Source organism: Schizosaccharomyces octosporus (genome assembly GCF_000150505.1).
Source record: "Schizosaccharomyces octosporus yFS286 unplaced genomic scaffold supercont6.2, whole genome shotgun sequence".
NCBI lineage: Eukaryota > Fungi > Ascomycota > Schizosaccharomycetes > Schizosaccharomycetales > Schizosaccharomycetaceae > Schizosaccharomyces > Schizosaccharomyces octosporus.
This window is the reverse complement of record NW_013185620.1, coordinates 356643-375615: the sequence shown is the minus strand read 5'-3', so window position 1 is coordinate 375615 and position 18973 is coordinate 356643. Positions and strand designations below refer to the sequence as shown.

Here is an 18973-nt window from a genome sequence, read left to right as displayed (position 1 = left end):
CAATGAGCTGTTGCCTACAAGAGTTTATTCTAGAAAATAAAGTGAATTTCATACAGCATATCAATATTTATTTACAATGCAATTATCTGTAGAGTAAGCAAGCAATGCGTAGAAAGAGGTATTAAGTGATTAAACCTAGCCATAGTTTTCCGTAATTCGTTTCCGAATCCGTAGTCCATTAATCATACGCTTCCACAACCCAATAGCAGCATTCCGTTCTTTTGCAAGTTGTTTTAATAGCATTTCCTTTTGATGCTCACGATATTCCTCTAGCACTTTGGGAGCAAATTCTTCTGGTACGACGATACCTGTCGTTACAGGAATTGCACGATGCTTTCGAAAATCGAAGCCTGTCACTGCTTCGGCATAATCAACACCCAGCTTCTTCGCGATCTTAGAAATTCCTCGAAATGGAAGATGCACCGCTCCTCGAGGAACCATGCTTTCAACGAAACAGTCAATATTTCCGTAACCATTTTTCGGAATCTTTCCATCTTCTATTGGCGGCGGAATGTATAATTCAGTTTGATCCGAAGAATATAATCCCTGCATAACTGGTTCCTTGGATTCTATTACTTTAGATTCATGCTCTCGTTTCCTTGTAATGGTTACCGCTCTCGCTTTCACCATTTTTCGTGGCTGTTCTCCTGGTTTAATCACACGGCCTTCTTTATGATAATTTTCTGGTGATTTACACGTCAAAACATCCTCTCGGCGATACACCTCTTCTTGGATAGGATTTTTTTTTGATCCAAAAACTACCTTGTTAACCGGTTGTGCATTATCCGGGATTACCTCTTCACGTTTAAGGTGTCGCTTTAACACAAAATCTGGGTGATTCTTATAATCAGCAATGCTTTTTAATTCGCGCACTGGCACTTTTTGTTCAAGCTCACGATCCTCCAGCAAACCCTTTTCATCGTTCTTCCTTTTCGTAAATTGAGAAAAAATTCTGGCATATACATCGTCTTTTTTCTCTGGTGAAGAAGATTTTCGAATTTTTTTGCAACGACTGGACGACATATCCGCATAACGTGGCGTCACGTCCTTGGCATAATAATCGTCATCATACGCGACAACAATCCCCATACGCAAGTGTTTAGACTCTGCGTAAGCTCCCTTTGGTTCAAACCAGGACATGTCATTCGTATACACACCATTCAAGACAACGGCATCAACACTTATCCAACGATTTTGATCATTGTCATATACCTCTGTCCAAAACACAGGATACCGGAGGTCACCGTCAATGGAACTTGCAGTCTCGTCTGGAAGGGCATGTTTAGACCAGTTATCATAAGAAGCTGTGGAGTAAGTTAAAGGTTGAAGTGAAAAGATTAAACGGGCATCAAGCTTCAATGATCGGCATAAAGCAGTGAAGCCTTGAGCAGCTAAATCACGGCTTCCGCTAAATGAACAAATTTTTTCCATAAAAATCATTTCGTTTTCAATAGATTCGGGTTCAAACCCGAGTTTTAAACCCTCCTTAAAATCACGATATCCCAGCTTCCTTAGACCATGCTTGGTTATATGGAATTTTTTCTGCCACCATGTCCGTAGTCCATTAACTAGCATCAAAAGATCATCGTGTGTTTGCTCACTTCTGATCCAATCTTCTATTATCGAAGGTCGTTCTTCCGATAATATATCAAGTAAACATTCCAAAAGTTCTGGGCGACAGCACCACTGATTGCGAAGTAACCCATGGTAAAATAAGCAACATGTGTGCATGACATGTATAGATGAACGAATCTCTTTTTCAACTATACCAGATGATCTTTTCTTATGTAAGTTGTCAGAGGGTGTTACACTTGAAGTACTAATGTGAACATCTTTCTCTTCGTTCTTTTTCTTATCACGATCTGGTTTAAGATCCACTTGCTCCCATATATCTGAATCCTCATCAGATTCATCTTCCCGGTCAGAAATTCCTGATGAGTTTTCGTCGCTGTGCTCACCTGATACAGGGGTATCATTAGTTGACAATAGACCAAAGGCCTCCTCGTTTTCCTTTATACCCACTTTTTCATCTTTTGTTTCTTTATTAAAGGTAGACTGGTCAATTTTTGTAGGCTCTTGATTCTGTTTCTTAGAATGACTTCTAGTTTGTTGAAACTCAATTGCATTCCGTGGAGTTTTTCGACTATTTTCATGACGAGGCTCCTCCAATTTTCTTTTTACAGCAGCATTACTATTGAGGGTATTTCTTGAGTTAGACATATTGGACCTGTTTTTCTCGAGTGGAATATAATTTCTGCATAATCATCAAAATCACATTAGAACATCTGAATTGTCTTTTTCCAGTACCAAACAAATTATATAAATATAACAGATACTTTTTTTTTTAAAAAAAATAGAGTATAATAACACAAAACACGCGGCCAGATTACAAAATCGTAAGTACCCCAAAAAAAGAAATGTACATAACAGAGAAAGCTTCCCGGTCTGTTTGTACCCTTTTGTATAATAATTAAACCTCTCAAATGCCAATGAGGATTCGGAACTGTTAAAAGTTGAAACGTTTCACAAAACGTGCTTAAAAACAATTAATTCCAAGCAAGTTGCAAATTGCTAGAAATCTTTAAATAGTCAATTTTTATCTAATGTAGTGTATTTCTTTCCAATTTATTGCACTTGGCAAAAGAGGATTTACGATGAGTCATGTGTAGTACTGGTATGGTTATGATACGTAGCAAAGTACCCAGAAAACACCAAGTTCATCGGTTAAACACAAGGTTAGTCTTTAGCTTGACAAAGTTGTTAAAGGAGAAGAGACCAAAAAAAGAATATTCTTAAGGAATTCTTGGTTTTTATGAGTAAAACCCTGGGAGGCAATCGAATATAAACTGTTTATCGTTGACTGCGAGGTAATTTGCTTTAAGAAACAAATCTGCTTAAAAAAGAAAGATTTTTTATTATTTGAATTCCTTACTTATAGAGCGTTTACACGTTCAACAACGGCACAGGATAGCCGAGGGCACGGTCGACTGAAATTTCATTATATATCTAGAAATGGCAAAGCTAATTCGTCGCACATCACTTAAATCCAGAATCTTGAATTTTCCTATCAATCTTTTTATATCCATCTCTGAGGACTTCGACAGTGTGGAATGGGACAAAATCTCTGAAAGATGGTCCATTCCTTTAAGTTTGGTGTCAAATATCCTATTCATTTTTATACGCGCGTATGCGGAAAACACAAAAACACGGTCGAATCGTAGTCAACTGTTTGTGGGAACCAAAACAGCCAAAGCTACAAGTTCTTGGTTTAGAGGAATCCTTTCATTCATTTCGCTATGCCTTGTGGCTTTCAGTATCATCAATACAGTGAGTTGCTTTTATTTCCAAAAAAAGGCTTACAGAACACTTCCGCAACCCGATAAGAATATTCCAACAACGCCTGGTTTACGACCTGTTCAGTTGGAACCAAATGAACAGAAAAGTTTTGAATTAGTTGTTTGGTCTCCCAACATATTTTCTCTTTATTTTTCATGTCTTTTCTCTCCTATCCATCTACTTATTCTATGGGTTTACATTCAATCTCCTAAAATTATTTTTTTAAGCATCATATTCTCTCTCCTGTTATATTTTGTTGCGAGGAAATTTGTGGATATGATTAAGGGTAGGGATTGTCTTCATCAGCAAGTTTTTTACGAGTATGATAAGAAATTTGTCGAACCTCGACTTTCTGTTGCAAAGAGAGACGTCGCTACGAACACTACGTATGGTCCAGTGAGCGCTTCAGTTGAATATTATACCCCGAAACGACCGATCGATGCGTTTTTGGAACACAAAACTTCTCCCTCTGTTCGTAGTCCTAAAACTCCAGGTAGCCCTCTTTTCACATACCGGAGAGGGAACCGACATTCCCTTGCCACTTCGACTCCCAGAGAAAGCAATTCTCCTTTAAAGCGATTGTCTCGGTTTCCTCCTGAACGGCGACACTTCGAGGGCTAATGAATATTCTTGACGAAAAAGAGCATAACAGTGATAAATTCAAATCAGAATGCTATACATATTTATAATTAATTCTTCATCTTCGTAACTAGTAAAACCTTTTATCGTCAATGAGTGATTCCAGTGAAAGAATTCTAGTTCAATAAGAATTTATGAATTTCATCACATGGGTAATTAAAAGAAATGTAAGGGACCAAATGGATTTTATTTAGGCACACAAGAACGCAGTTGCAACTGAGAGCCAAAACATATAAAATAATCTTGCACAAACCTGCAAAGACCCTAAAAAAGGAAGGACAATGCAAGAAACCAAAAATGAAATGGATAAACAGAAAAATATAAACGCTAAACCAACAATGAGAAGAAGAATTACTTTTTCATGATATATTTTTGGACATTTTATTCGTCTAGTTTGTTCAGGTGAAGCAATTAATTAAACATAATATAGAATATATATTTACATCTACATAGGAACCTGTGTTGACGAACAACAAGGTGCGTACAAGCGAAGTAGAAAAGACCTGAGGAAAAGGATAGATGACATAATTTCTTGTTTGTTTACATTGGGGAAATGAATATAGAAACATGGCAATGTATTAATTTATTTTATGCAGAAAAAAAAGTTATTACAAAGCTGTCAAACGTACAATTAGAGCGATAGAGACGCTTTCATGAGAACCGGAAAAAAATAGAATGAAGGCTAGCCTGGGATTATAGTAAATTCCATAAAAGTAAAGAAACAATGCATAGAAAGGGTTTATTACATATTATTAAACGATTATGCGTAATTCTAAAGTAGCATAAATAAATGACAGTGAATTTAAATTTTGCCAGCCGTCAAAAAAAGCAAATTGCAATGTTTGTAGACAGAGTTGATGAATAAAGGCAAGAATTTCATACATGTAACGCTCTTAATATCTTGCTTGCTTTTTTAAAAAAAAAGCTCTTCTGAAACACGCTTTATGAATAAATGGTCAAAGAGTACAGAGTATATGAATAGCCGACATGTAAAGTACTCACTCATAACCGATGCCTCTGAATAATTTATCACGAATGCAAAGGCTCTTCACGATAATAACCAAACAAAAAAGAAAACAATAATAATAAGCACAATAAACCGTCAAAACGATAATCAATGAAACCTTAACAATCTAAGCAATAGTTAAATAAAAGATACGTCAGGCATCTGCTGACTTGCTCCTTCATTACTGGTTTTCACACCGCGTGAACGACACAAAGGACATGAATTGTTGCCCGTAGTAAGCCATTGATCAACACAATCTTTATGATAGAAATGCTTGCAGTTTTTCAATCTCCTGCATAGCACATCGCGCTCAAATGGTTCCAGACAAATTAAACATGTATTGTTGACAGCATGATTTCCATTTTCCATATACCGAAACAGTCCACCAGCACGAGTTAAATCTTCTGCAGTTGCAACAGGCTTTTTTGCAGGCCCCAAATAGCTTGTCAACGCTAACAAATCGTCATATGTTGGATTGTCGGAGAATAAACTTACTGTAGTTAAAATCGGATGGTACTCTGGAAACAATCCTCCAAAAACATATATAAGCCAGTCACCATGGGCATTACTTGAGTTTGTATTGGTCGTTTCATCTATTCCATTACCTTCGTTCATTCGGTTGTTGCCTTCTTCCACTGATGCAAACCTTCTAAAAGCGCTGTTCCGATTATTATCTATAGAGACGGAATCTTGATAAAGATGGTTTGTCGATGCTTCAACGCTTCCAAATCCTAAAGCTTCTCCGTGGTTGTGACTCACTAATCCATCGCTCTCCCGAAAGCCATCTTCCGCGTTGGTGTGTGCATCGACATCAGAGTCGAAATCATTCTGTCGAGTACGCAAAGTTGGTATCTCGTTCAAATCGGTACCTGCTGTGGGCTGATGTCTAGCCCGTATAATTCCGTTTTCAGTACCGAGGTCCTCATCAGCTCTTCTAAGCACGGAAGGAAGTGAAGAGTTAGCAGACGCATAAGATGGCCATCCAGCAGGTTGACGAGGATACTCCGATGAAGAAGCCTCACTTCTCGCTGAAGCCGAGCTGTAATGATCAAATGAGTTAGATATATTCGATAGCCGATCGGCTGGGAATGTCCTTGAGGCTATAACTTCATTGGAAGAGTTTGTCGACTGGGCCATTCGTTCAGTAATGTCATTAATAGAAATGTTATCTCGAAGCTCTTCATGATAACTTTGATTATCTTGAGACATACTTTGCATAGGATCCTCAGAACTGTCGGTAATATTACGCATACAGACAATTAGTACCGGTACAAGGGAAAGATCTGGTCCATTATTTTCTCGCTGATTTTGATCATCACCAGTAGTATCCAACTGACGGGAAGATGGAAATCGGAACATTCTCAAGTACTGCACTTCGGGATTCTCTCCTTCGGTATCTCGATTGACTGCTGCTTCTCTCCGAGAATTAGCTGAATTTTCCAAAACACTAGTTATATTTCCATTACGAAGATCGCTGAGAAAATTTTCGAATGATCCATCAATAGATCTGACGGTAGATTGTCTTCCATGGGCATTCGCGTTAGCTCCATGAGCTTCATTGTTCATAATAGAGGCTGCCGTTTCAATAGCAGCTGCCGAAAGAAGTCGACTCAACATGCTAGTCGCATTTTCATTGTTGGATCCATGAACTGTCGAACCAGTTTCAGGAGGCAAAGCAGAATTAGCTCGATTCCCTGAATTCGTATTAAAATCATTTTCAGGTTCAGAACGTGAAGAAACAGATGACTGAGAATAATTACTAGAATTCGATAGGGTTTCATCACCATAATACACGGCATTGCTGTGCTGTTGGCGTTGACTGAAATCTTGTGTCAAATATTGTCGTAAATGATCGATTAGTGGTGACCGACTTTCGAATGGTTGATTTTGGGTATTATTCGGTAAACGGAGATTTTGAGCAGAAGATTGTGAACCATAATTTACAGGTATCGAGGTATCCGAGGTAGGGGAAGCGTGTTCATTACTAATAGTTTCATCAGCAGTATCAAATACGGAGGAATTAGATTCATGAAATTCGTGGAAAGGTATAGAAGCATTAGCGTGGTCATTAGAGTACGAGAAATCCAATCTTGAATAACTGTTCGAAGGCATTGCGTGTAAAGCATTGGAAATACTTGGATCAATAGTTTGAGAGTCCGTAGATAAATTTCCTATGGGAACACTGTTTGGCGATTGTCGGAGGGAATCATTCACAGGAGTGTCAGGGACAGATGAGCAGTGTGAATGTTGTGATCTATCTTCAGATGCCAGTAAACTTGAAGATCGGCAAGAATTAGATGGCCGTGAAGAACCATGTTTCCTAGTAGACCGGGTTCCGTCGCTTACCACCGAACTATCGTCCCGTGAAATGTATCGTTTCCAGAATGATTTGAGTCTATGTAAGAAGTTGTAGTTTCTATTTGAGTGTTGTTCATTATTCTCAGGTAGCGGTGAGCGAGAATTTGCTTGTCCCATGAAATTCCAATATTTGTATCTACAAGACCAAAACGGTTCAAAATCCTTTTTTCTCTCTTTCTCAAGGATCCTACAAAATAAGAGGAATTATGCTGTAATTCAAGTAAAATATAGAATAGTTCCTTGCGAATATTCCGCAAGAATCTAAGCAAAATTTCCTAGTTAACGTAAACAAACAATGCAAGCCAACCGAAGAAAGATAAACCTAGCAGGCCCAAGACTTTTTGATATATGTATTAAGATCCTCAATGTTCTCAAGAAAGGAAAATATGACTAGCAAGCTCAGAATTGTGCGTTCTCTTTTTTCACAACGAAACGTATAGATGTTAGTACTGTTAACCCTCTCAGTTTTGCTAATGGCTTTTTATTAGATATACGAATCTATACTTCAGCAATAAATACAGTAATTACTTCTTACTAAGTCATCAAACTTGGAGTATTGGAATTGGAAGCGACTCTAAGTCATGAAAACAGGTGAATATACGGTTATGTAAGAATCATTGTATGAAACCCGTTAGTATTATATTACTACGTAAGCCGAAAATAGGCAAAACATTAAACAAGGTGCCAAATCTGGTAATTACTTAAATAACATAAACAAAAACTATCTATTAAACCATAATCATATGAAATAAAACAAAATCTTTGGACTGTTGTGTCAAACAAACTTTGAAGGAAAGCCTTCTTCTAATGCTGGCATTTACAGATCATAATTCATTCAATTGCTAAATCCAACATAGAAGACGTAACTTTTTCAGTGAAAACAATATGTATGAAGCCATTCAATGAGACTCGGGGGAACCTTATGCCCATCATTTTACATTCGAAATAGCATAGATTCTGGTTCATCAGATTACCCTTAGAAAGTCTATTAATTCAACATAACAACACAAAATTTACTTACATAATCCACATTAAGTTTTCTTTTTTGCTGTCCAAAATATGAAAGTCATGGGTTTCAACCATAAACAAAAGTTTAAATGACCTATAATTAATGCCGTTGCAGTCCAAACCCGCTGATGAGAGTAAAAGGAATCGCGCATTAGTAAATAAAAATCGTGTAATAAAATAAAGAAAATATAAAGGACATAAGTCATAATTTTTTTTTTTTTCATTTTTAAAAAGGAAAGCACCATCGCACATAGCTATTTTAGTAAACTTTCATACGAAACGAGTCACTGTAATTGATCAGACAACTTATTTTGCCAGCTACTAAGAAATTCAAGAACATAAATAATGTTGTTTGCCAACATATAACAGAAAATTATATGAGCTTTCCTTCAGCATTGTAAAAGACGTCTGTAATATGGGGTGGGAACGGATGCAAGGAATTACCGTATATTTCCATAGTTATGTAACACAAGAAATCTCTTGATTAAGCATCATCTCCACCGGCAATTTTCTGTTCCATTCGTTTCCGAGCAGCAATTATCATTTCTTCCTTACGTCGACGAAAAAGCTCCTCTCTCTCTTTCTTCGAGTTGGGGAATTTCTGACGTTGGACGGGTTCGGATGCAGTTTTCAATGATGACGATGATGAGGTGTTATTTGTATCGTTGAGTCGAGAAGAAAGTCCATACTTATCAACCAAGCTCTTAGAGACATCTGACATCGAAGGATTGACTACAGTACTTGAACTTTGTCCAGTCTGAGCAACTTGCTCAGGATTTACATTATTACTCATCGGAGAATGATTAGCTAGATCAGATCCAGGCGACAGAGGAAAGCGAGAGTACAGAGCAGAATCTCGTGCTGGCAAAGGTAAATTTTGAGAAGCAATCGCATTTTCAATAGTGGTATCAACACTACCAGTTTTTTGCAAATCATAAGCGATAGCAACGCTCTCAATATTAGGAAAAACTGATTTGATCATATTCACTTGCTCACTGTTCACTGCATGACCGGAATCCAAAGCACCGGGGTTACGAACACTTGTGTGCGAGGACTTGTCCGTAGAAAAAATCCATCGAATAGTTAAAGCAGCAACAGTTAAAAGTATTGCACACCCTGCAACTTGCTCTGTTTGCATATTGACCCAAAATGTCAAAATCTTAAGAGAACTAGTCCAGTCCAATTACGTATCAGTTTCGATGAGTATAGTGTTAAATTTTGTAACAGTTTAAAGAAGTAAATATGTGTTCTTTAAACGTATATCTTCTCCGTTTCTAAGGCTTTCCGTCTCCTTTCTGAGGTTGGGTTCTGGTGAAGTTCTGTTAGCTTCTACGCCGCTTTCTTAGCAGCACATTCCATAACAAACCGTTTCCCTTTAACCATCCTCTCTTCTTCAAAAATTAGTGTTCAGTGTATATATAGTCAAGGATTTGACTATTGAATATTCTTAAGAGATCGTTGAATCATCTTTTTGATTCTTTGGTGATTTTCATACTCCATTAGAATACATCCATATAATTCTACCGTTTTTGGACTAAGTAAGGTAGTTGGGATTCTGTGTCCTTTTTTTTATTATTTTTTATATTTTTAAGTTTATCCTTTGAGTCTGCCATAGGTTAGCTTGAACTGTTTAATAAGTCAAAGCTATATACTCTGCATAGCAACCAAAGAGATCACGAACGGTATTATTTCTACAGATTTGATTGATTTATTCTTTCCTTAATATCATGATCCCTTTTGGTTTACGATCGAATATTTCGACTTTGCATTCTTTTGCATCTCGCAATACCTGTCATCGCTTATCCAAAGCCCGTAGAAATATATCCCAGCCAATTCGACGTGCTTTTGCTTCTCATGCTCTCAATGCGAAAATTTCGTATATTTCGCGGAATGCAAATACAGCGAGACCGTACCGTTTTCAGCGTTTCTTCCATGCTTCCAATCCCGCTTTTGAAATGACGGATCCGTATAAAACATTGGGCGTTTCAAAGAATGCTTCTCCAAAAGAAATTAAGTCTGCCTATTACAAATTAGCAAAACAATATCATCCAGATGCTAACCCCGACAAAAGTGCCCAGGAAAAGTTCGTAGACATAAAGCAAGCTTACGAACTTCTACAAGATCCTGAGAAGAAAAAGGCTTTTGACACGTATGGTTCTGGTGCCTTTAGAAATGGAGAATTTACAGGAAACGATTTTGGAGGGTTTCAAAATGGTTTTGAGTCAGCTTTTGGATCTGGCTTTCCTGGTTTCAATTTTGAGGATTTATTTTCGTCGTTTACTGGAAGGGCAGGACGAGGCAGACGTGCCAACCCTTTTGAGGTATATGTCGGCGAAGATGCTGAAGTTAGTCTCAATATAGACTTTATGGAGGCTGTTAAAGGTGTTAAGAAGGACGTCGTATACTCAGTTTCGTCAACGTGTTCTAGTTGTCATGGTTCCGGTCTTCAAACTGGTGCTCATCGTAGTACCTGCTTTGCTTGTAAAGGAAGTGGCCACCGTCTTCATTTCATCCCTCCTTCTATGCATATGCAGTCTACATGTGATGTGTGCGGTGGAAGTGGAACTACTATCCCTTCTTCATCTGCCTGCCGTTCATGTAGCGGCTCTGGTAACGTCCGTGAACGGAAGACTATCTCATTAGATATTCCTGCTGGTATTGATGACAATACCGTATTACGAGTCGTTGGTGCTGGAAATGACGCTGCTACTGCAAAGGCTGCTCCTGATGCGAAATCTCGTCCTGGTGATCTTTATGCAACTGTTCGCGTACGTAAGCACCAGTTCTTTAGTCGTCAAGGAAACAACGTCTTGTATAGAGCTAAGGTTCCTATGACCACTGCTGCTTTGGGAGGAACCATTCGCATCCCTACTTTGACCGGTGAAGTGGACCTTCGTGTACCACCAGGCACAGTATCCGGTGATCGCATCACAATGACAGGTAAAGGTATTCGCAACGTTTCAGGTATTGCCCGTTATGGAAACTTTTATATTGATTTCGAGGTAAATACTCCAAAAGCACTTTCTCCCCATGAACGAAGCTTGTTGGAACAACTGGCTGATTCTCTTAATGACACTTCAGCACGTAGAACTACTCCACGACCAACAGCTAAAGATGAACCCCCTGCATCATCGGATTCATCTAGTAAAGATAAGCCGTCCGAGTCGTCATCTGCTGGTTCTAAATCAGAGGGTTCAGTAGGAGGTTTTCTTAAACGGGCATTCCGTCGTTTACACAATGAAGACGGAAGCGAAAATGCTTCAGGAAATTCCAAGTAACCATTAAGACGTATGCTCTTTAAAACTAAAGTTAGTCTTGGAGGGTCTTGATGGCTTTTCTGCTAATGTTTAATATCTACGAGGTTACGCGAATAATTGTTTTGGTTTTAAAATATACATTTGCATGTTAATAAATTTCTACTACAAAAAAAATAAATAGATAAATAATGATTCGTTGTCTCTGCTAAGAATCTTTAAAAATACAGAATACATAGTCAAACTGTTGATGTATCGTTGAAACTATTAATTTTTAATTACTCTGTATAGGACATCAAAATTTTTTTCATGAATACTTCAGATGCGAAATTAAAACTAATCATCCATCATAATGATTACCAAACCCAGATTAATCCTTTTGTACAAGTGGAAAGTATACGAGACTTACACTTTCCTCTTCATGTCGGAATAGCATTTTGAGTACGATCTTCCAGAGCAGCATACATAAGCAAGAAGTCTTTTCTGATTCTTTTCCAGTGAACAGGATCAAAAATCATGTAGTAACCACGTTCAAATTGAGGCGTGCGTTGAAGTGGCTTCGTGCCAGGTACTGGTGTTAACCACACTCTGAATTCTTTGTGAAAGCGCCAGTTACGGTTTGTACTAATTAGTTAGACAGTATTCTATAACGAAGGTACATACAGTTCTTGAGCAGCTGCCTCTTGTAAAATGTCTTGAGGTTTTGTATAAAAAATATAAAACAGGGTTTCGTCAGAAAATTGAATGATTTTTGAGAGTTGAGAAGGAGGATCAACACTCTTGTAGCATTCAGGAAGCTTAAATGGAGGTTCGGAAATTGGTTTCTTAGTATTTAGCTCAGCCCATGGAGACGACATATTTGTAGAAATTAATCGATCCTCCCTAAAAAACGAAGTTAGGAAAAAGAATAAAAAAAATTCACTCGAAGACTTACTCTACTGGTGCCAAGTCAAAACCTAATGCAGACAAATCACAACCTAACTGCAACATGCACAAATCGGTATCTTCCATGCGAATTATGGGTAAAAGGGATTCGAGAGAATATGCTTTCGCGGACTCGTCCAATGGACCGGATGAATCTGTATTTTCGGAAAGTTTCAAATCTTTTGTTTCAGTGGCATCAGAGAAAGAAGGTGAAGTCGAACCAGACTTTCCAGTAATCACTCCTAAAAGTTTGTTCTTATGACTATTTACATCAACAGTACTGCCATTTCGGTGAGGCGCATGGGAATCGTTGGCACTGTGGATAGAGGAAGAAAACAAACCGTTTGTGCCGAAGTCGGCGATTGTACTAGACGATTGTGAAGCAGATGGTCCTATAGTTCCTGAAGAGTCTACATAACGCAATAATTAGTATCTTTTATATCAAAACACGTCTACAAATATCCATACTCGGTTTTTCGTTCGGATTTGCATTCATCGAGTTATAAGACGGCTTTAAATCATCATTTCCATTCAATTGAAGACTCGAAAGTCTACTGGAAAGACTCATTTTTTAAAAATATGTGTTTTTATCGCTCGGTCTCAGGTTGTGTAGTGGGTGCGTTCTGCGAGTTAACAAGATGATACAGTAAATAGCGCATTTCACGAACTTGACCACTTCCACTCATAACTCTGCAAGAACATTCAAGCTGTCTTTTATATCTTTTTGCACTTGAAGACTTACTAAAATAACTTCCAGAAGAATCCGTTTTAACCAGTCGGAATTGGAGTCTTACGGATTTGCAAGCCTTGTAAGATTGGTTCTGTTGAACGAAACATTTCAATTTGATTATACGTCGTAAAGCTTTTTATAGCTTGTATACTAGTATGGAGGTTCCCTCAAATTTGTATGCCCCAATTGAAGAAGTTGAAGAAGATGTGCAAGTTTTATTCGCCGTTCACAAAAAGAAAAATGCTGATTTGGGAATGCTTGATTCTAAATTAGACAGAGTGGATTTAGAACTCGATGAACACAAGCTTCACATCAAACAAAATCGTCAAACCTTGCACCAACTCCCAGGATCTACAGGATCTGTAGTTTGGAAAACATCCATTAGCATCGTTCCATGGCTAATTAAACAGAGTTGGTTTGCAAATACCCTTTCCTCTGATGTTTCTGTATTAGAGCTTGGATCTGGTATAAGCGGAATTGGCGGAATCCTTTTGGGCCCTCGAGTTAACAGGTATATTGCTACTGATCAGAATGATTACTTAAAGGGACTTCGTGAAAACTTGGATCAAAATGGGGCTAGTACGGTGGAGGTATCTGAACTTGATTGGACCAATCCTCCTTCGGAAAAGGAATGGAAAGACATGTCTTTAGATATATTGTGCTTGTTTGATTGCATATATAATCCGAATCTTAATACACACCTCGTTTCTACAATGGCTTCTTTTGCGCGATTATTCCCAGACCTTACTTGCCTAGTAGGTCAAGAGTTGAGGGATCCTGAAACACTCACAGACTTTCTACTGAAAATACAGCCATTTTATCAGGTTTTTTTATTTAATTATGAACAGGAGGGGTTTCCAGAGAACATGGCACTTTTCTTACTGAAACCCTACAACCACAAAGCTTTAATGTATGCTGCTTTAGAAGAAGCCAAGAAGTGTGAGCCTACTGATTCAGCTTTTTGTATTGGATCTGTTCTTGTCCAACATGGTGAAATAGTATCAACCGGATATTCACGTGAGTTACCCGGTAATACGCATGCTGAAGAGTGTGCCATCATGAAATACTTGTCACAACAACCTTACGGGTCTTCCTTGAAAGGTACAATGATTTACAGTACAATGGAGCCCTGTAGTAAGCGTCTATCAGGAAAGAAATCTTGCACAGATTTAATCATCAGTCAAAACATATCAACAGTTGTACTGGGTTCCCGGGAACCAGATACTTTCGTGAAATGTGAAGGAGTTGATTTATTAAAAAATTCCGGTGTAAATATTATAGAAGAGCTTTCATTCCAAGACGATTGCCTCAAGGAAGCTGTCCGAGGTCATCATGGTCAATAGACGATATACTGTTCCATGATTAACTTTTCTTTTTACTTTAATGAATTAAGACACTGGATATAAAAACGATTTTTTTTTTCATTTAGCTGAATGGATAAATAAACGAAACGATGTTTTTGAATGACCGACTAAATATCCTTTACTTATTCAGCGCTAGTTGTTTTGAAACTATTATATCTAAAACAGTAAATTGGAGGAACTGTGATCTAGTTTAAAAATTATTTCTGCACGAATAGAAATTCGATGAATGCCATTCTGCCAAGAGCAACCAACACCAACTCTGCGATACACGCGTTCGGGTTTCAAATTTTTCGGAGAGGGTGTTCAAATTTATATTTGTTTTTGTTTAGTATTTTCTTATTTTTTTGTTTTGTTTTTTAAAAACCAAAAATTCAGGTCGTTTATTTACTTTTTCGAGGTGTAGGAAATTTTTTTGCTACCGGCTTGTCAGTATATTAAAATGAGTGTTTCCCAATCAATCGTTCCTTTCTTAGAGACAATATCTAAACTAAAATCCACCCCGAGAACAGGCTGGCTCTACCATGGTATAGAAACTCCTGAGTCCATCGCTGATCACATGTATCGTATGGGTATCCTAACCCTGCTTTGCAATGATTCAGGAATCAATAAAGATCGATGTGTTAAGATTGCCATCGTTCATGATCTTGCTGAATCTATTGTTGGAGATATCACCCCCCATGAAAATGTTTCCAAAGAAGAGAAGCATCGCCTGGAAATGGAAGCTATGAATAAAATTACCAAAGAAATAATACCATCAGATTTAGCAATGAATGCTGAAGAAATCAAAGATTTATTTTTGGAATATGAGCATGCTTCGACATCTGAAGCTAAGTTCGTTAAGGATATCGATAAGTTTGAAATGCTTGCTCAAATGTTTGAGTATGAAAAAAAATATCAAGGAACAAAGGATCTTAGTCAGTTTTCTTGGGCTAGTCAGTTGATTAAGCATCCTCAGGTGAAAGGTTGGCTACAAAATCTCATGACCGAACGCGAAGCTTTCTGGAAGACAATAAAAGGAAATTCGGAAAAGTAATTAGAAGTTTATAAACTTCACAATTGAATTCTCTTTATCGTGGGAAGATTTTTTAAAAAAGAACTGTAATACTGCTTATGTTATATCTGGCTATGGACTTGCACATTCCGCCGTGTCTGTGTATATTACATAAAAGACTTTTCAGTTAATTTTTGAAAAGATATAAGTGCTGGTTGCTGACGTTTGTTTTTACATTCATTCACCTCAAATTACCATCTCTTCACTTATGTAGAGTCATTCTTTTGTACAACGTTTAAGATGTCCTGTTCCTACAACCATAGTCAATAATTAGAAATAATAAGCTCTAAAAACAAACTCTACTATAGAATGTTATATAAACGTACAAACAAGTGGCTACCTTTAAATCCCATTCGTTTTTCTATTAGCAAAAAAAAAAAAAAAAAAAAAAAAAAAAAAAAAAAATTCTATAGCTTTTATTTTCCGTACTTTTCATTAAATATCCGTGAGAGTTGATTCTTAATCTCGCGTAAATTAATTACTCTTATTTATGTATGCCTCAGCACTTACTTACCACCTCCTACCTGTCATAAGTTCAAAAACGACTTGAGGAGAGAGTGAGAAGTTAGTTTATAAATCTACCATTAGAAGGACTTTATGCAGAATTCAATGACAGATCTTTTGGAGGGAGGATCTCTTTCTTTGGTAAAATCCTGGTTGTCAACCAGTTTTCCAAACGAAAAAACTTTACCCCTACAAATTCCGATAATAGCTGACATTCTTTTGAAGCAGAAATGTATTAAAAATTTAGGATCGAGTGAACAAGGTCTTCTAGTCCGTAGTAATTGGTGCACTAGTCTTACTCGCATGTTGCATCACAAAGACTTTAAACTTCGTTGGTCTGCTATTATTCTGATAGATTGCACTATTTCTCAAAGTTGGGAATGTCTTATTGATCACGGCGTTACATGGATTAAGTTACTGATTCAATTGTTGAATCGTCCTGAACTTCCAAGAACGCTTGAAAGCGCAATCAGTACTGTTTCGAAAATCTTTATTTCTTCTTCAGGTAAACCAGGAATCACCCGAGAACTTGTAACTCCTAATTTATCCTCATTTATAACTGCTTGTCTTCGAGTAGGTGAAACTGGGAAATGCTTGGAAACAATTTTTGTATGTCTCTACCAAATTTTAATTCATCATGCCCCTACTTTTCGCCCTTTTAGTTCTTCCATAAAAAACCTTTGTATTGAAGTGTTGGAAGAACATGAAATTATAGATTCAACTCTCAAGAAGAAGGCTGCTGTTTTGTATGCTTCTCTGTATCGATGCCAAGGGAAAGGAAATCTTTCAGACAATTGGAAGAAGGACTTTGTCAATTCCATACAGGAATATCACGTCGCTTTAAATTTCCTTTTTAATTTGATCATAGAGGAACAAACGTATGCTGATGTTGCTAGAGATGAGGAATTAAGTTTTCCAAAGATTAAAGGCCATTATGAGGAGTCATATCAACTGGCCTTGCAAAGATGTAGAAACTTGCATTTGATACTCATGTCTTTCTTGTCTACAAAGACTGAAAAGTCCGTATCTTTACCAATTAGACATTTACTAGATTTGATACGACGGATATACAATGTTCAGCTATCTTCGTCGGTGAAATCTACAATTGAAAATTCTGTCCAGGCGTTATTGTTCATGGTTTTACCTCATTTGCACACTCTCGCTAATGAACTAAGTCGGAAACTACTTGCCGTCTGTCCCAGCTCCCTTATGGTGGTCTTATCATCTACACTCGATTCTGTAAATGACTGTCTTCTTTCGGAGGCTACTCATGATGGCGTGTTCTGCACCTCACTGCAACTCATTTCTGAGTTCTTGGAGAAGATGCACGTTGACGTTCCTCTGCCAAAGTATGAAAACGTTGTAGCTTTAGCTTTAGAAAGGATTACTAAATCAAAGGATCGAGCTTCTGGTGAAGCTGTCGTGGCTGGTGCAGATCAAGCACGAGCTACAAAGAAACGCAAAACCTTAGCCGGAAGCCAAACAGGTGATTCCTTAATCTCATCGGTTTCTGCCGGATTTTCTTTGGATGATAAGTGTCTCACTCATTGCTTTTCCTTTTTGAGTTCTGTTTTAAAAAATACCATCAGTTTACCTAGAATGCTTAGGACCAAAATTGATCGTACCATTCTTCAGCTTGCTCTTGCGGAACCAACGCCAGATGCTCTTACTCATTTACATGATTTGCTGATTGCGTCTATTTTGGCACCTGGAGACTGTCAAGCAATCATTCTACCACATGCTTTACATGTCCTTACAGGACCTCTAGGAATAATGCATACATCGCCGGTAGTTTCTTCCCATGCAGGACAATATTTGAAAACCTTCGACATATTATTGCACCCCAGATTTCCACCTCTTCAGAAACGACTTCCCGTATATGAAGAAGAAAACGCTTTTGAATCCCGATTCGAGCCTGTTTCTGCTATATCCCGAACCTCTCCAGTGTTGCAACCGCTAGGTCTATCCGGATTTTCATCCAATGCTGTTGGTGGAAACGAGGAAGCCAAGTATGATAGTGTCGAAGTTAAGGATCATTTGGAGTCTAACAATTTGACCTCCGAACACAAGAAAACATACCTAGCATCTGAAAAGGCCTCAGATGAGACGGGGAAGGAGACCATGACAATCGAGTTGGATGAATCAGAAAATGGTCAAAAGGGAACTGAAAATAAACAGAATGAGTATGGATCTTATCAAAAAGCCGAAGGAACTGTGACTTTTTCGAGGAGCGATCAAAATGAAGAGGATACCAAAATGACAGCTGAAGACACTAAACAGGCTACTTCTACGATTGACAATGAAGAGGAGGATGAGGATGAAAATGAAGAAATTGATTTGTCAATTAATGCATCAATTGACACGGACGGAGAAGAGCCTGTGATACACGAAGAAGTGACCACTATTGAACATACTTCTCAGAAGCAAGACCTTACTGAAAAAGATAAACTGGAACATACAAACAGTTCAGCGTCTTTAGATCGTTCTAACAGTGTTGATCAAGGAACTATTGGGTTAGAAAACGATGAAATAACAAGTCCGTCTGAGAATAATGTTTCCAACGGCGACGAGGGTGTCGACGAAGACAATGAATCTTTGCCTAGTATTAATCTGGATTCAGACAGTGATTAAAGTTGAAGAAAAAAAAAGGCTACATAAGGGATAACTGGCATTTATTTTAGGGTTAATTTTCAATGGGAATTTTGTTCAAAAATTTTATAGTACACAATAGTATAATGAAAGCTTAATAACTCGCTTTATGATGATTTTTAAATGTTTATTGCTTTTATTGACTAACTA

At 37.7% G+C, this 18973-nt stretch overlaps 9 protein-coding genes across 9 annotated transcripts; 5 read left to right on the top strand and 4 right to left on the bottom strand.

The window, feature by feature from the left end:
- Positions 1–24: 24 nt before the first annotated feature.
- Positions 25–2651, bottom strand: SOCG_03803 (DNA repair protein Rhp42). Its single transcript, XM_013163713.1, has one exon. The coding sequence runs from the start codon at positions 2218–2220 to the stop codon at positions 136–138; it is 2085 nt and encodes a 694-aa protein (XP_013019167.1). The 5' UTR covers positions 2221–2651; the 3' UTR covers positions 25–135.
- Positions 2613–4053, top strand: SOCG_03802 (uncharacterized protein). Its single transcript, XM_013163712.1, has one exon. It carries the CDS (start codon positions 3013–3015, stop codon positions 3955–3957), a length of 945 nt encoding a protein of 314 aa, XP_013019166.1. The 5' UTR covers positions 2613–3012; the 3' UTR covers positions 3958–4053.
- A 464-nt stretch (positions 4054–4517) lies between these two features.
- Positions 4518–7933, bottom strand: SOCG_03801 (ubiquitin-protein ligase E3). Its single transcript, XM_013163711.1, has one exon. It carries the CDS (start codon positions 7454–7456, stop codon positions 5120–5122), a length of 2337 nt encoding a protein of 778 aa, XP_013019165.1. The 5' UTR covers positions 7457–7933; the 3' UTR covers positions 4518–5119.
- Positions 7934–7965: 32 nt separating this feature from the next.
- Positions 7966–9670, bottom strand: SOCG_03800 (CUE domain-containing protein Cue1/4 family protein). The gene has a single exon (XM_013163710.1). The coding sequence runs from the start codon at positions 9483–9485 to the stop codon at positions 8832–8834; it is 654 nt and encodes a 217-aa protein (XP_013019164.1). The 5' UTR covers positions 9486–9670; the 3' UTR covers positions 7966–8831.
- Positions 9671–9679: 9 nt separating this feature from the next.
- SOCG_03799 (DNAJ domain-containing protein Mdj1) lies at positions 9680–11818 on the top strand. Its single transcript, XM_013163709.1, has one exon. The coding sequence runs from the start codon at positions 10075–10077 to the stop codon at positions 11623–11625; it is 1551 nt and encodes a 516-aa protein (XP_013019163.1). The 5' UTR covers positions 9680–10074; the 3' UTR covers positions 11626–11818.
- On the bottom strand, positions 11799–13200 carry SOCG_03798 (CCR4-Not complex subunit Not2). Its single transcript, XM_013163708.1, has 4 exons — positions 12994–13200; positions 12536–12935; positions 12265–12483; positions 11799–12225 (listed from the first exon to the last, which is right to left on the bottom strand). The coding sequence occupies exons 1-4, from the start codon at positions 13091–13093 to the stop codon at positions 12021–12023; spliced, it is 924 nt and encodes a 307-aa protein (XP_013019162.1). The 5' UTR covers positions 13094–13200; the 3' UTR covers positions 11799–12020.
- On the top strand, positions 13160–14894 carry SOCG_03797 (CMP/dCMP deaminase family protein). Its single transcript, XM_013163707.1, has one exon. It carries the CDS (start codon positions 13411–13413, stop codon positions 14596–14598), a length of 1188 nt encoding a protein of 395 aa, XP_013019161.1. The 5' UTR covers positions 13160–13410; the 3' UTR covers positions 14599–14894.
- Positions 14828–16097, top strand: SOCG_03796 (metal dependent phosphohydrolase). The gene has a single exon (XM_013163706.1). It carries the CDS (start codon positions 15059–15061, stop codon positions 15650–15652), a length of 594 nt encoding a protein of 197 aa, XP_013019160.1. The 5' UTR covers positions 14828–15058; the 3' UTR covers positions 15653–16097.
- SOCG_03795 (ribosome biogenesis protein Rix1) lies at positions 16057–18887 on the top strand. Its single transcript, XM_013163705.1, has one exon. The coding sequence runs from the start codon at positions 16268–16270 to the stop codon at positions 18803–18805; it is 2538 nt and encodes an 845-aa protein (XP_013019159.1). The 5' UTR covers positions 16057–16267; the 3' UTR covers positions 18806–18887.
- Positions 18888–18973: the final 86 nt, after the last annotated feature.